At 42.3% G+C, this 17,275-nt stretch overlaps 1 protein-coding gene, 1 non-coding gene and 1 pseudogene across 5 annotated transcripts in view; 2 read left to right on the top strand and 1 right to left on the bottom strand.

Moving 5' to 3' along the window:
- Positions 1-17,275, top strand: part of LOC121459086 (cilia- and flagella-associated protein 69) — an 87,441-nt gene that overhangs the window by 23,833 nt on the left and 46,333 nt on the right. For all 4 annotated transcript variants that reach the window (XM_041668595.1, XM_041668594.1, XM_041668596.1 and 1 more), the window contains 4 exons: positions 2,081-2,179; positions 10,299-10,448; positions 10,551-10,728; positions 13,654-13,777. In XM_041668595.1, coding sequence (XP_041524529.1) covers positions 2,081-2,179; positions 10,299-10,448; positions 10,551-10,728; positions 13,654-13,777 — 551 coding nt within the window. The remainder of the gene's footprint in view (positions 1-2,080; positions 2,180-10,298; positions 10,449-10,550; positions 10,729-13,653; positions 13,778-17,275) is intronic.
- LOC121459087 lies at positions 7,444-9,615 on the top strand (annotated as a pseudogene).
- On the bottom strand, positions 16,554-16,626 carry Trnak-cuu. Its single transcript has one exon. It is a non-coding gene; the product is annotated as a tRNA-Lys (tRNA).

The following is a 17,275-nucleotide window of genomic DNA, read 5'->3' as shown; positions in this document are numbered from 1 at the left end:
TCCCTTAGCCACTGGCCAGTGCTCCACCCCGTCTTTGTGCTCCCTTACCCACTGGCTAGTGCTCCACCCTGTCTCTGTGCTCCCTTACCCACTGGCCAGTGCTCCACCCCATCTCTGTGTTCCCTTAGCCACTGGCCAGTGCTCCACCCTGTTTCTGTGTTCCCTTACCCACTGGCCAGTGCTCCACCCCGTCTCTATGCTCCCTTACCCACTGGCCAGTGCTCCACCCCGTCTTTGTGTTCCCTTAGCCACTGGCCAGTGCTCCACCCCGTCTCTGTGCTCCCTTGGGCTCTGCTACTCCTGCTGGAATTGAACTAAACTTTCCAGTAGGCCCAAATTAAAGCCCCGTCTTGATGGAGTTCTTTCCTCTTTTATCCTCAGAGAATCGAGCTCTCCAGTTTACTCCTCAAGCTGATCCTGCTGACTCTAGTTGTCCTTAGGCAACCAGACAGCATGGGTCACATGACAAAGGTCATTGCAGAGTCCCTCCGATTATCTTCAGATTCTCCTAGGGAACATTCTCTCTTAGTCTTACATAGTTTCCCTGAGACTCACTTCTGTCTGCCTCCCCTACAAAATGAGTAGACCTTCTCCTGGAGAATATTCTTGTTGGACTTCAAAGGAATAAATACAACCTAGCTTGGATTATTGAATTAGCCAAATCAGACTCAATAATAGTATAGATGCCACTGAAAAGAAACCCTGTGTCCTTCATCCTCACCAGAAATCTTGAACATACAATTATTGCTTTTGAGTCAAAGAATGCCCCCAAATTCCTCTATTTCAGTCTGCCAGCAAGTTGAGAGCAAAGCTAACAGGAATTTTAAAGAAAGAACACACTGTGAAAGACAAGTTTCTGACTCTCGTTAGAAAGAATGCTGGCCTATTTGTTGTCAACAGTAACTATCACATGTGGCACTTACCAGTGTGCTAAACATTATTCTCAGCCCTTGTCTCATGTGAAATCAATCTCTGCAGCATTCTTAAGTGGTAACTTATGCCTGGTTTACAGATATAAAAATCAAAGCTCTAGTTTACATGTGGAGTGTGTAGCAGAGCCGGAATTTACTCTTGGATGTCTGGCTCCAGTACCTATATTATTAGTATCATTCTCTTCTTTCTGGAAATGACAAGCTGACATGATTGAGATGTCAAATATGTAAGGATAGATTCAAAGTATTATGTAGACATGTATGTACATATGCATATGTGGTCACAGACTATCATGAACTATATCCCTTCATTTCACACAACAGTAGAACATATGTAGGATACTGGTCCTGGCCAGATGGTGGTGGCACATGCCTTTAATCCCAGCACTTAGGAGCAGAGGCAGGCAGATCTCTGTGAGTTCGAGACCAGCCTGGTCTACTAGAGCTAGTTCTAGAACAGGTTCCAAAGCTACAGAGAATTATTTGGAAAACCAAAAAAAGAAAGAGAGAGAGAAGGAAGGTGGTCCTATAAATCTATCATTGAGCCAAAAAATTATATCACCTATTGATGGCATAACTTTCCATAGAGCAACTCATTATCCACATTTTTGTGGTGATTGATGGTGGTAGAAGCAATGCCCCATTGCCAGTTATATGAAAATACGTGAAAACACAGCGGTACAGTTGTATGCAATGCGTAACACTTGATAAGTGACACGTGACTGTGTCCCAACTTTGTGTATTTACTATATTTTAGCATTTGGATAAATAAATGTACTTTCTACTTAACCATTTTTGAATTAACTGTCAAACAGTATGCTCTCTGCCAGCAGCCACTGCTACATCTTACATTTACTGTGCATCTTAGTTCTGTTCTCTCTTGGGCTTAATGTCTTGTTTGTGTGAGCATGAAATATGTTATCCATATAAAAATAACACCTAACAAGGAATTTCCCAGAAAATACCCCATATGAAGTGATGGGTGACGGTGGAACAGTGTGTGTTCCACATGATCACACATGTAATTAGAAGACCCAGTATGAACATCTGGTGGGATTTTAAAATAACTATTATAACCTTGGTATTATATGCTTACATTTTTAAATGAACTTATATTATTACACGACTTCCCTTTATCCTCCTGGCAGGTGAACTGATGAAAATACCGAGTTCTAAATTAAGGATACAAATTTGTAAGTGCATCGTCGACTTCTATCATGCTGAGCCTCCAAAGAAGCACATTCCAGGTAACGTCTCACTTGCCTTTCAGTGACAGCTTGTCTTTGGGAAACAAAAATTCATCCGATATTATTTCAACAAACTTTGAAAACACAGGGGCTTGTGTTTTTAACACATAAAAATAAAATTTTTGTGTAACTTTGACTTCTTCAGTTACATTTAAAAGTTGTATAAGTATTTTTATTTTAGTTTGGGGATTCACATCAAATTTTTGTCTTGATGGTAAATATTTATGACCCAGTTGATAAAGTTGTAGCCAGTTAAGTTTGTTACTAGTAGTATTTCTTAGATTGTAAATAAATTATTTTAACCACAATATCAATACATTCAAGTAGATGTTAAATTAATAATACTGGTGCCATTCTCTATTATGTTTGGGGAGAACTCTGTAATTTGTAGCTAGACAATCTTAATATATAATGGTGAGTAGATTATGTCAAGCATTAGCATTGTGAGGATATAATGTATTTAAGACATATTTCTTATCTTCGTTGATTATATTATTTTCAATCAATATGGTAAGGGAGGGAATAAATAAATGATATTTTGAAGTTATGTTTTTAAATAGATAAAAATCAGTCTATGGTAGTAAAAATACGTAGCTAAGGAGATGATCACAAGACCTCTGAGTTAGTGAAATATACAAGGAGATTATTGAGTATACATTATGAAGTCTCAGGTAGACAGATTGGGAAATTTAGTGGATAGTAGACATTGAATCCTAAAATCATTAGAGATCAGAAAAACAGACTTGAAATTCACTGAGTGGAAAGGAAAACTGAAGCTGTCAGTGATTGAATTAGTCAGGAAATAAATCATGTGACCAGCAAGGGAGCAAGAGGAACACTGTGGTGAGTGTTCATACTGAGAGCTGGAAAACATGCTTGAAAGAAGTAAGGGAAACGTTGAAGTCTAGAAACGTTCAAAAGTTGAAGAGGTTTGTCTGGTGTCACCATCACTGAGATCCATGTGTGCTGCCGAGATCACAGGCTGCTCATCTCTGGTGTACTGTCACCTGGCCATGGCTGTTCTCTCCTGAAAAAGACACATGAAAAAGCCAGAACATTAGAGAGAAGTACAAAAACCTCATGGGAAACCTAAAGGCCAATGGTAGAAAGATTATGAACATAGAACTATGTGGCCAATGTGGAGAGATGCTGAGCCAGACTCTGAATATTCTGAACTGAATATGCCTCCTGGTGTAACCATCAGAAACCTGGGTTGTGGAGAAGTAGAGCTTGCCTTTCATCTCCATATTCGCCCTCCAAAGCTCAGCCTGCTCACACACTAGACCAAATGAGTGTCAGGAAAGAAGAGCAGCCCTGTAATCAAATGTAAGGAACACAGAAGAGCTACCCTTCCTGTGCTTTCCCAAACATGAAACGACACAGAATGGTGAGAAACCTTACAGAGATCAGCAAAGCAGGAAAGCTTACATGACACTGCCAGGCCTTGAGACACCTGGTAACACACAGTGGAGAGAAACCTCGTACATGTAAAGTGTGTGGTAAAGCCTGTGACTGTCCACTTCATCTCTAATACGTAAGAGAAGTTGCTCTGGGGTGAGAGTCTGAGTGTAAGCCGTGTTGGGGGAGCATGTGGTTTATCTAGTTCTGTGTGGAGACATGCATGAATTGTGTAAGCCATGTCGGGGTCGGTGGAGCATGTGGTTTATCTAGTTCTGTGTGAAGACATGCATGAATTATGTAAGCAATGTTGGGGGGAGCATGTGGTTTATTTAGTTCTGTGTGGAGACATGCATGAATTGTGTAAGCCATGTCGGTGGAGCATGTGGTTTATCTAGTTCTGTGTGGAGACATGCATAAATTATGTAAGCAATGTTGGGGGGAGCATGTGGTTTATCTAGTTCTGTGTGAAGACATGCATGAATTGTGTAAGCCATGTCAGGGGGAGCATGTGGTTTATCTAGTTCTGTGTGGAGACATGCATAAATTATGCACGTGAGCAGTGTGAGAAAATCTTCAGCCATCCATGTTTCCTTCAAGTGTGTGAAAGAACTCACATTGGAGAGAAACCTTATGTTTGTAAACACTGTGATAAAACAATGTGAGTGTCACAACAAATAGCTTCAAACACGTGAAAGAACTCACATTGGAGACAGAACTGTATATGTAGGCAATGTGGGAAATGCCTGAGGGGTTCAAGGCCCTTTGCATCTGTGAAAAGATTCATAGATTAAATAATCCTTTCTTGTTTAAGCACTGTGGTGAAAGCTTCCGCTGCTCACACAGAAAACTCAGTGTTATAAGCAATGTGGGAAAATCTTCATTAAACCCAGAACTTTCACAAACATGAGAGAACTCATGCTGGAAAGGATCCATGAGCAGCAAGCATGGGAAGTGCTCATTATCACATGACTGACTTTTCCTGACCCAGGAGAATGCAATTGTAGAGAACTTGTGTTAACATAACTGTGGAACAGCTCTAGTTATCTTGATTCAATTTATAGAACACTATAGTGAAACACCTTCATAGAAAAAATACGCAAAGTCCTCACTGGAGTCCTGTGTCAGAATGCGCTCCACAGCGTGTTGGTGTGAAAAAATATTTTTTAAAACTTTCAGTTGTCACAAGTAATGTCAAAGGCTCATGAAGATTTTTAGGGTAGAATAAGCCTGTCAGTGTACCTGGACGAGCATGAAGCAAAATAATTGGTGTAGCCTCTTCTATAAAAATATTCACCCTGAAGGAAATATTCAAAAGTAAGAAATAAGTCAATTTGTGTTTACAGAGAAAGAAGCCGAAAGACACCTATGAATGAATGAAATGAATTAGTGAATGAAACGTTTTGTGAAGAAAGGTGGTCTTGGTATCAGTACTGAAGAAATTTCTGTAATGATGGATGGAAAAACCAAGCTAATGCCATCCCTAGAAAGCTGTGGTGAATGTGTGAGGTCTATTGACAGTGCTGATCCTATAGCAATATGAAAGGGTCATGAGAACAGAAGCAGTCACTTGGGAGCGAAGCAACTCATAAATACAAACTTGTATTTAGAATTGAAATGGTAAAGCAAACAAGACGATGGGGAACCAGCAGCTTAGCCGGTAGCAAGATCAATGAATGGTTGTTTGACTTTTGTTGTTAGCTTTAGGATGTGGAAATGAAGCTTGCAGGCAGATAAACTACAAGTTCCTAAGTGGGAAGTGGAAAAGCAAAATCCTCAAAGTGAACATGAGACGTTGTAAGCACAAGCTTAGAATTAATTCAGCAAAATAGAGACCTCTTAAAGAAAAGGAAACAGGATTGGCAAGATGGTGCAGTGGGTAAAGGCATCTGCTGCCAAGGCTGGCAGCTTGAGTTCAATCCTCAGGACCCACTTAGTGGAAGGAAAGAACTGACTCCTTTAGGCTGTCCTCTGACCTCTACGCACTTGCCTTGGCACACATGGGTCATGGCACACATTGCGACAAACATGTACCAAAAGAAACAAAATTCAAATAAAACAGAAATATCTTAAAACTTAATTTAAAGCCAGATGTAGTGGCACATATCTTTAATTCTAGCACTCAGGAGGCAGAGGCAGGTGGATCTCTTTGAGTTCAAGGCCAGCCTGGTCTACAGAGCAAGTTCCAGGACAGTCAGGGCTAAACTCTGTCTCAAAACACACAAACAAAGCAAAACAAACAAACAAAAAAACCCCACTTTATTAAGAAGAAGAAGAATCCAGGCAGCAGTGATGCACACCTTTAATCCCAAAACTCGGGAGGCAGAGGGAGACAGATCTCTATGAGTTTGAGGCTAGCCTGATCTATAAGAGCTAGTTCCAGGTGACAGCTAGGGCTGATGCACAGAGAAACCCTATCTTGAAAAACCAATAAGAAAAAAAGGAAAGGAGGGAGGGAGGGAAAGAGAGAGGGAGGAAGACAGTGGTACATGAATTAAGACAGAGAAGTTTTGAGGTACAGGGAAGTGAGTGTAACCTGGAAATTGGGAGTTGAAGACAATGCCCTTACTAAGTTGGTTCCAAGTCATGGTCATGGCTGGATGTCTGGGACCAGAGCTAGAAAATCCTCAGCAGAGTGATTGGGAAATATATATAGTCCATGATGCTGGCTGTTACTGTGTCCTTGTATAGAAATGTAAACTCAATGTATACTCAAGTGTAAAGCACTTCAGGTCATCCCTATGAAAGACTTATACAACTAAAATCATGAGTTGGGAAAGTATTTTGTTGGTGAGCTACAGTAGAATATAGAATTCTGTATGGAATGTGCTATGAAAATTATGTTCATATATTAAAAATAAACAGCAAGAAACATATTGAATATTAATATTACCTTTAAATGGTAAAATTATAAGCAATTTTTATTCTCCTTTGTATTTTCATGTTTTAAATTTTGTATGTATCTGTGTGTGTGTGTGTGTGTGTGCTGTATATGTGTATGGTACATGTATGTGTGGTATATGCTCACATATGTGTATAGGTAGCTAAGGACGTTGGGAGTCCTGCTCTGTCACTTCCTAATCCTTGGAGACAGGGTCTCTTACTAAACCTAGACTTAAACTGGTAGCCTGTAAGCCCCAGAAACCTTCCAGACTACCCACAAGCTTTAGAGTCACAGGCAGGTGTGTAGCCATGGCATGCTTTTTTGTGTTTGTGTTTGTTTTTGTTGTTCTTAAGTTTGTTTGTTGTTGCTGTTGTTGTTGAGACATAGTGCCTCTATGTCCCCCTGGCTGCCTGGCACTATCTGTGTAGACCAGACTAGCAGAGAGCTCACTGAGCTTTTCCTGCCTCTATGTCCCCCTGGCTGCCTGGCACTATCTGTGTAGACCAGACTAGCACAAAGCTCACAGAGCTTTTCCTGCCTCTGCCTCCTGAGTGTTGAAACAGAAGGCGTGTGCCACCATGCCCAGCCTGTGCCAAGCTTCTCACCTTTGTGTTAGAGATTCAAATTCAAATTCTCATGCTCTTCCCTGGTGAGCCATCTCTCCAGCCTCATGGTGAGCATGCAGGGCACACCCCAGATAACCCATCTCAGGAATGGACAGGGCCTTGTCTATGGCCCGGAGACCAAACTCAGAAAGTTAGGACAAACTGACAGACATCTAGAACAATGTCATGGTTAAAGAATCTAGTTGGTTTCAAAAGTCACGATGTCAGGGAGTTGTAAGAGAGACCACTGGGGAAAACAGCTTCACCCTACCGTGGTTCATTTACTCCCTGCGGGTCTCATTGAACGCGGCGCCAGCTTTGGGGGCAAATCGGTGCGGTGTCCTCGCCAGCACAGCCGGTCCTACACGCGAGCAACCATGTCTAAGGGACCTGCAGTCGGTATTTATTGATCTTGGCACCACCTACTCGTGTGTGGGCGTCTTCCAGCACGGGAAGGTGGAGATTATTGCCAATGACCAGGGTAACCGAACCACACCAAGCTATGTGGCTTTTACTGACACGGAACGATTGATTGGGGATGCTGCGAAGAATCAGGTTGCGATGAACCCCACCAACACAGTTTTTGATGCCAAACGTCTGATTGGGCGTAGGTTTGATGATGCCGTTGTACAGTCTGACATGAAGCACTGGCCCTTCATGGTGGTGAACGATGCGGGCAGGCCCAAGGTCCAAGTAGAGTACAAAGGAGAGACAAAAAGCTTCTACCCAGAGGAGGTGTCCTCTATGGTTCTGACTAAGATGAAGGAGATTGCAGAAGCTTATCTGGGGAAGACGGTTACCAATGCTGTGGTCACAGTGCCAGCCTACTTCAATGATTCTCAGCAGCAGGCAACAAAAGATGCTGGAACTATTGCTGGCCTCAATGTCCTTCGAATTATCAATGAGCCCACTGCTGCTGCTATTGCCTATGAGCTAGATAAGAAGGTTGGAACTGAAAGGAATGTGCTGATCTTTGACTTGGGAGGTGGTACTTTTGATGTGTCTATCCTCACAATTGAGGATGGAATTTTTGAAGTCAAGTCTACAGCTGGAGACACCCACTTGGGTGGAGAAGACTTTGACAACAGGATGGTCAACCATTTCATTGCTGAGTTTAAACGAAAGCACAAGAAGGACATCAGTGAGAACAAGAGAGCTGTCAGGCGTCTGCGTACTGCCTGTGAACGGGCAAAGCGCACCCTCTCCTCCAGCACCCAGGCCAGTATTGAGATTGATTCTCTCTATGAAGGAATCGACTTCTATACCTCCATTACCCGTGCTCGATTTGAAGAATTAAATGCTGACATGTTCCGGGGCACTCTGGACCCTGTAGAAAAGGCTCTTCGAGATGCCAAACTAGACAAGTCTCAGATCCATGATATTGTCCTGGTGGGTGGTTCTACCAGAATTCCCAAGATTCAGAAGCTTCTGCAGGACTTCTTCAATGGAAAAGAGCTGAACAAGAGCATCAACCCTGATGAAGCTGTTGCTTATGGTGCAGCTGTCCAGGCAGCCATTCTATCTGGAGACAAGTCTGAGAATGTTCAGGATTTGCTGCTCTTGGATGTCACTCCTCTTTCCCTTGGTATTGAAACTGCTGGTGGAGTCATGACTGTTCTCATCAAGCGCAATACCACCAACCCTACCAAGCAGACTCAGACTTTTACCACCTACTCTGATAACCAGCCGGGTGTGCTCATTCAGGTGTATGAAGGTGAACGAGCCATGACCAAGGATAACAACCTGTTTGGAAAGTTTGAACTTACAGGCATCCCTCCAGCACCCCGTGGTGTTCCCCAGATTGAAGTCACTTTTGACATCGATGCCAATGGCATCCTCAATGCTTCTGCTGTAAATAAGAGCACAGGCAAGGAGAACAAGATCACCATCACCAATGACAAGGGCCGCTTGAGCAAGGAGGTTATTGAGTGCATGGTCCAGGAAGCTGAGAAATACAAAGCTGAAGATGAAAAGCAGAGAGATAAGGTTTCCTCCAAGAATTCCCTGGAGTCTTACGCTTTCAACATGAAAGCAACAATTGAAGATGAGAAACTTCAGGGAAAGATCAATGATGAGGACAAACAGAAGATCCTAGACAAGTGCAACGAGATCATCAGTTGGCTGGATAAGAAGCAGACTGCAGAGAAGGAAGAATTTGAACACCAGCAGAAGGAACTGGAGAAAGTCTGCAACCCTATCATTACCAAGCTGTACCAGACTGCTGGTGGGATGCCTGGAGGAATGCCTGGCGGCTTCCCTGGTGGGGGAGCTCCTCCATCTGGTGGTGCTTCTTCAGGGCCCACCATCGAAGAGGTGGATTAAGTCAATCCAAGTAGAGGTGTAGCATTGTTCCACAGGAAACATTTGAAGGACCCAAATTTAGCAAGTTACATGGCAGTTTCAAATTCAAACTGCTACAATAAATTTACTGGGCATTCTCAATACTTGAACATAGAACGTGTGCACAGACAGTGAAGTAAGCATTGCACTTCATAAGCACTGTGTCCTAAGTGGAAAATGCAATGTCTATAATAAAACAGGTGGAAAATGGAATGTGTAATAAAAATATTTAAACTGGCATTTACTCCCTGTGGCAGTAATGAGGCAGGCACCCGTAGGATGAGCAAAAGTGACATTGTGTCTCCTAGGACCTACAGCAGAAGGAAACTCATGTAAGTCATGTTCAGCTCCCCTAAAATACCCCTGCATTCACAGTCATTTGCTTCTCCCCTCTTACTTACTGCTGATATGATGTAATTCTTATCTCTTGAAAGAGTTGAAGTAGTTCATTGTCACATATAGTGAGAATGTAAAGTATTTGGAACCATGCTATTTGCCTTTTAGAAAGTTATTACTTACTGACACAATCTTGGGTTTTGTTTTTTTAGAATTTAAGATGTATTTCCAAAATCTGTGGGTTTATTTCAAGGACAAAAGACCATGGCATATTGCAAATTAAATGTTATTGGACACAACCATGTCCCTTTTTTCATTTTATTTATGGCTTTATTCTTGCTATTGTATGATGCTACAAATCTAGAGCTAGATAGTCGAGACACATATTGTAATAACCTGCAAAGATTAAATATATACTGTCTATCCCTTTATAGGAAACCTTCCTATCTCTATACTGTACACGGTTTAGATGCTGTATGTTCTTTCAAACGTTTTTTACATTGTTTCTATAGTAACTGATGATTATGTGAAATAACTGTCCCTGTTGTGGTGTTAGGCTACCAGCAGGTGAGCTCATCGTACAAGGTTAAGATGGCTGAAGTTGGAGGACTGGCGAAAGCAATGGTCCAGTCCGTGCTGCTGATCGAAAACCAGCTTGTTGAGAAGCTGTGGGTTCTTAAAGTTCTCCAGCATCTCTCGACTTCCGGTGTGTATGGTGTTGCTGAATTTAAACATTCCATTGTCCGCTAGCTTCCTTTTTCTCTAAAAGACGATGCAATATAAATGGTTTGTTAAATTTCATTTTCAGAAGCTAATTGCATTTTAATGGTGAAAACCCAAGCCGCCGGCAGAATCTGTGCTCACCTCAATGACCCAGATCCTTCAGGACAGCTTCTATTTCGTTCATCAGAAATACTTTGGAATTTGTTGGAAAAATCTTCAAAAGATGAAATTATACAACAGCTTAGTAACTTGGAATGCCTGCTGTAAGTGTATGTGGGTAGATAGGAATGTCATTTGCCTTGAACCATAGCCAGTCATAGATTACTAAATTTTGAATCTGTGTTTGACTGAACTTTTGATTCATCTGATGGCTATGTCTCATGCCATTGCAGAAATAGAAGAAGCTACACTTTTTTGTTCTTTTGTGAATTCTGAACTAGGTCTCGTGTAGTAAGCTGGCCTAGAACTTGCAGTATAGTTGAGTGCGGCTGGTCTCCCTCCTCTTCTTCCCCAGGACTGGGATTACATGTAAGTGTGTACTGCCATGCTCTGAAGAAGCCACAGTTATCGAGTAGGATGCTCTCAAAGTATCAAACTCTGGAGTTGATTGTGCCTTTACAGATGGATAAAGTAAACTTAGAATTTTTTTTGGCTTTTTTCGAGACAGTATTTCTGTGTAGCCTGTCCTGGAACTATCTCTTGTAGACTAGGCTAGCCTCAAAGTCACAGATATCTGCCTGCCTCTGTCTGTGAGTGCTGGGATTAAAGGTGTGCGCCACCACCACCCAGCTATAAAATTAGAATGTTATAACTATTTATTCATTAGAGTTCTGATTAGTACTTACCACATTTCTAGTTCTATAATTAAGTTGTCAATTAAATGTAAGTTTTCAAGTTGCTAAATTATTCATATTCAATAAATGGTTATTGTCTGTTTGCTATGATCAGTCTGAGATCATAAAAATATAACTAAAAACTGGGTGTGCTAGGCAGAGGAGGGCACAGCTCTGTGAGTTCAGGAGTGAGCTGCAGGCTAAGCAGCTACACAGTGAGACCCCATGTCAAAAATTCAAATAAAATAGAAGAGTTGGAGAGCTGGCTCAGCAGTGAAGTTCTTCAACAGGATGTGGGTTTGATTCCCAGCACCCACGTGGCAGCTCCCAGCCACTCATAACTTCAGTCCCAGGGGATCCAGTTCCCTCTTGTGACCTCCATGGGCATCATATATACATGTAGGGCATATATATATATATATATTAAATTTAAAATAATTTTGGATGTTTATTTTTTGTTTTTTACATCCCAACCAGTAAAATAAAATTTTAATTAAAAAATAAACTAAAGCATTTCATGGACCTCTTATATTTGCAGAGAAAAACAAGTATGTAAGAAATTTTTTAAAAAGTATAATAAACGTAACATAATGAAAGAGATTTTTGCAAGGTATTGCATCTTTTTGCAGAATAAGATGGATGAACGTGTTTCTGTTTTCAAGTGGCCCCAACCCCAGCCCTACTGTCCTAGCTATCTTTAAGGGTTCACTTGGCACAGTCTGTAAGTACTGAGAAGGAAGTCACCATTGAGGGATTGGAACTGATCTGAGATGGCCCAGCCCACCATGGGCAGCACCATCCCCTGGACTGTTTCTAGAGCATACGATACAGCCAGTTAAGCATGAGTCCATGAGGGAGCCAGCTAGCACTCTTCCTCCATGGATTCTGCCATCGGTTTCTGCTCGAGTTCTTGCGTTGCCTTCCCCTCAGTGATGAGCTAGGACCTGGATGCGTAAGCCACATAGCTCCTTTCCTCCTGCGAGTTGCTCTTGGTTGGTGATTTACCACAGCAACAGAGAAGAAACTAGAACACCAACTGATGAGGATGCAATTAAAAAACAGTAAGCTGATTTCGTGAGCCTCGTTACTGAGAGTTCCGCAAATGTGAGGACTTAGAGCCTCCCTGTCTGTTGGCACTGTCTCTACTCTTCTGCCTTCATCCTGATAGAACAGCGATTCTCAATCCTGGTCCCAACCCTTTGGGGTGAAACAACCCTTCACCAGGATCACATTTCAGATCGCCTGCATACCAGATATTTACATTATGATTCATAACAGTAGCAAAATCTCAGTTATGAATTAGCAAGTAGGATAATCTTATGGCTGGGGTCACCACACCGTGAGGAACTGTAGTAAAGGGTCACAGCATTAGGAAGTTGAGAACCACTGCTGTAGCCACAAGCTGGGGAGAGCAAATGCCTAAATGGAAACTAAGGGTCGTGGTGTTCCAGAGAAGCTGCACATGGGCCCCAAGAGGCAAGCCAGTGGCTGTCCACTACAGAAGGCACCTGCCCCGGAGTCGAGGACATGGTTTATGATCCTCATTCTCAGTAACCCCAGCAGCATCTCAGCAGTTAGGAGACAGTCACAGTTATCTGCAGAGAGCATCTCACACAGGAAAAGAGAAGTAAAAATCAGATTCAGAAAAAATAAAAAAATAAAACCTGCAAGAAGTTTAGTCCAAGAACAAAAGAATAAGGCAGGCTGTTAGGAGCTGAGGCATCAGGGAGAGCAAGAGCCGGGCCGTCTGAGCCCTGGGAAGCCAGCTAACAAGGTCTTTATCCGAAGAACAAAGAGCAGCTTTGAGTACCTTTGCATGATGTGGTTAAATCTTGTAACACAGTCCCATGTACATCTGTGGGTGGTTAGATTAGTGGGTTCTTATCTGGTACATTGCCGTGAATCAGAGGCAGGTTGGGGAGGATAAAAACCATGAGGAACACTTTGGTCAAAGGTCTAAAATTAAGAGTAGGATTTTGTTGGTAGAGACGTAAGTATTCCCATAGAATGTGTCTCAGTTCAGCTTTCCTTAAAGAAGTGTCAGAGAGCTGTACTTTATAAACAGTGGTAGAGGCTAGGGACTCAGGGCGTCAGCCTGGCAGTTCTGGCAAAGGCACTCTTCCAGATCAGAGGGCACTGACAGCTCATCTGGGGAGTGAAGCCGCAGGAGAGCCCCCTGCAGTCCTGGTCTGGGCACACTGATTCCTTTATGACTGCCTTGTTGGTCTAAATGCTTCTCCTAAACCCACCTTCCCAAAACTTCATGCAAGGCAGGATTTCAACAAACGAATTTTGAAAAAAAACGCACAAACATTCTGCCTATAACAATATCATTTTTAATATTTTATTTTCCAGGGCTTTGAAGGAAGTATTTAAAAATCTGTTTATGAGGGGCCATAGTCATTACGACCGTCAGCTTCGAAATGATATATTAGTTATCACTACGATTATAGCTCAGAACCCTGGAGCACCAATGATTGTAAGTATGCATCGGATTGCATTCACTTTAATGGGGAAAGTGGTAAGAGTACTGTAAGTTGTGTTTTAGTGCGCAGGCGTGTTTTATTGCGGTGCGCAGGCGTGTTTTAGTGTCAGGACAGGCACCACCGCTCTTCCTCACTGCCATTCTGTTGTGCTCCTGCGCAAGTCTGGCATCCACTTAGAGATTCATTCTTTCTGGCAGTTTTCTTTGTTTCCTGTCCATCTAGCTTCATTTCTGTTTGAATAAAAGGACTTTGTTGATTATTTCATGTGGCACAAATGTGCTGCCTGCTCTAACAAAGTCTTTAGGGTTTCTTTTATCTAAAAATATCTAAAGTCCACCTTAATTCTTGAAATTTATGTTCCTCAGTTGAAAAAAATCACAATTAGCACTTGAACGGTCATGTTCCGCTGTCTTCTGCTCTCGGCTGTTCCTGTAAGTACTTGTCATTTAAATTCCTCCTTTCTGATATGAAAGGTGTCTTTTAAATTCCATTTTCAAGGTTTTTCCCCTCGATTTTTGGTGTTCAGCAGTTTTCCTACAGTGGGCCAAGGCATGATTCCTTTTGTGTCTATTCTTTATATAGAGTTTCCTACATATGTAATTCTTTCACCAAATTTGATCAAATTTGGGCCATTATTTTCATCATTAGTTTAGTTCGTTCTCCCTCCCTCTTGTTCCAACATTCCAATTACTTACATTTGATTATTTTTTACATTGACTCATATGGGTATAAACAGTTTTCAACAGTTTTTCTCTTTCGTCCTCAGATTGGATGATTGGATTGGTCCATATATTTAAATGAGCTGACTTTCGCTGTCACAGCCATTGCCCTGTTCATCTTTTCTTTTGTTTTTACTTCAGGTATTAGAGTATCTCTCATTTTCAGTTCTGGAGATCAAACCCAGGGCTTTCTTCATGATAGACAAGGGTTCTTTCATAATCTATAGCCCTAGGCTTCTTCGATTCCTTTGTACAGTCTCTGCCTTTATGCAGCATTCCTGTGTTCCCAGTCATTATGAGTGTCTTTATGTGGATTCTAACCTAGGTCTCTGGAGAATACTTTTCAGTGTGGTCATCAGTGGACATTGGACTTGTGTGCATTCATCCATCTATGTGTTCCAACTGTGATGTATCCAACTGAGATCCATCAATCCCCGTGTGCTTCCTCTAGCCATAGTATGGTGTGTAGAATTCTCTGTATTTGGACAGCTCAGGCAGTGCTCAGAAACAGGTGAAGCATTTGTATGCATATTTGAGATCCCCTTCTGGCTTTCTCCTTTAGGAGACTGTACCTTTCATTCTAGTGGCTGTGGCTGCCTCAGTCCTCTGATTCAGTGGTCATGTAGACTACAGGCTTATCTTTGAGCTTAGCATCCCACAAGGTCTAGAATGGGAATTGCTGCCAGGGTAAAAATTATTTTTAAAAGGAGTTGATATGTAATTTACACAGTGACTTATTCTTCAGTCTATGTCAAAGTTCTAACTTTCTCCCGGTGTCTACTCTCTCTCGACCAAAAGATTGCTACTTTTTTGTTTTGATTTATTTTTAATTTATTAGATTTTTAAAATATACCAATCCAAGTTCCCACTACCTCCCCTCCTCCCATTCCCTCCACACACCGTGCCACCCTACCACCCCCATCTAATCCTCAGAGAGGGTAAGGCACATTGCTTTGTGGAAGGTTCCAAGGCTCTCCCTACTGTATCTAGGCTGAGAAAGGTATACATACAAAGAGAATAGGATGCCAAAAAGTCAGTATGTACAGTAGGAATAAATCCTGGTGCCACTGCCAGTGGTCCCTCAGTCTGCCCCAGCCATGCAACTGTCAACCACACATAGAGGGACTAGTTTGGACCTATGCTTGTTCCTTCCCAGTCTGGCTGGAATTGGTGAGCTCCCATTAGCTCAGGTAGACTGTTTCAGTGGGTGAACCCTTCATGGTCTTGACCTCTTTGCTCATATTCTCATTCCTCCCACTCTGCAACTGGATTTCGGAGCTCAGTCCAGTGCTCCAATGTGTGTCTCTGCCTCTGTTTCCATCAGTTACTGGATGAAGGTTCTATGGTGATATTTAAGATATTCATCAGTCTGAGTACAGGGCAAGTCAAGATTGGGCCCCCTTTACTCTAGTGCTTAGGGTCCTAGCTGGGGTCATCTCTGTGGATTCCTGGGAATTTCTCTAGAGCCAGGTTTCTGCTAACTCTGTAATGGCTCCCTCAATCAAGATATCTCTTTCCTTGCTCTCATCTCTGTCCTTCCTCCATCTCCACTATCCCATTCCCTCAAGTTCTCCTCAACCCTTCCCATCTCCTCTCCTGTTCCCCTTCTTCCTGCCACCCCCATGCTCCCAATTTTGTCAGGTGATCTTGTCTGTTTCCACTTTCCAGGTGTATCTTATAGGTTTTTCTTAAGGTTCACCGTATTACTTAGCTTCTCTAGGATCATGAACTATAGGTTTAGTGTCCTTTGTTTATATCTATACTTATGAGTGGGTGTTGCGGGAGGTCCTCCCACTTCTCCAGCCTATAGCTCCTGAGATACCAGCCCATTGGGGCGTGGTCTCTCTCCCTTTAAAAAAGCGGCCACTTCCCTCTCCTCTCTCTCTTCACTTCCTGCTCCGCCAGTGACTAGACTCCCTTCCCGGTTGCGTAGAGGGCTGTTGCCTGGCACAGTGATCTGTAAGTTTTTTCCCCTTTAAATAAATACCACCCTATTAATCATAATTCCAAACTGGTGTGGCATTGTTTGTGACTTACGCCTTCATTTTGGCGCCCAACGTGGGGCTCGAACCCACGACCCTGAGATTAAGAGTCTCATGCTCTACCGACTGAGCTAGCCGGGCAGGCGGCCAGGGTGCCGGGGAGGCAGCCCCGCCGCTCCTCTTATTACTACAAGTACATACCATATTCATATTTTTGGGTCTGGGTTACCTCACTCAGGATAGTGTTTTCTAATTCGATTCATTTGCATGCAAACTTCAAGTTGTCATTGTTTTTTACCACTGAGTAGTACTCTAATGTGTATATATGCCACATTTTCTTTATCCATTCTTTGGTTGAGGAGCATCTAGGTTGTTACCAGGTTCTGGCTATTACAAATAATGCTGCTGGGAACATAGATGAACAAATGCTTTTGTAGTATGATTGAGCATCTTTTTGGTATATGACCAGTAGTGGCAGTGCTGAATCCTGAGGTAGGTTGATTCCCATTTTTCTGAGAAACCACCATACTGATTTCCAAAGTGGTTGTAAAAGTTTGCATTCCCACCAGCAGTGGATCAGTGTTCCCCTTACTCCACATCCTTTCCAGCATAAGCTATCATTGGTGTTTTTGATCTTAGTCATTCTGACAGGTATAAGATGGTATCTCAGAGTTTTGTTTTGATGTGTATTTCCCTGATGGCTAAGGCTAAGTATATTTTGGCCATTTGAGATTCTTCTGTTGAGAATTCTCTATTTAGTTCTGAACCCTATTTTTTAATTGGGTTATTT

The sequence above is a fragment of the Microtus oregoni genome, unplaced genomic scaffold, assembly GCF_018167655.1.
Source record: "Microtus oregoni isolate MIOR12 unplaced genomic scaffold, Mior012 000018F_ref0000195, whole genome shotgun sequence".
Classification (NCBI taxonomy): domain Eukaryota; kingdom Metazoa; phylum Chordata; class Mammalia; order Rodentia; family Cricetidae; genus Microtus; species Microtus oregoni.
The sequence above is the reverse complement of the archived record's forward strand: the minus strand, read 5'-3'. Positions and strand labels throughout refer to the sequence as shown.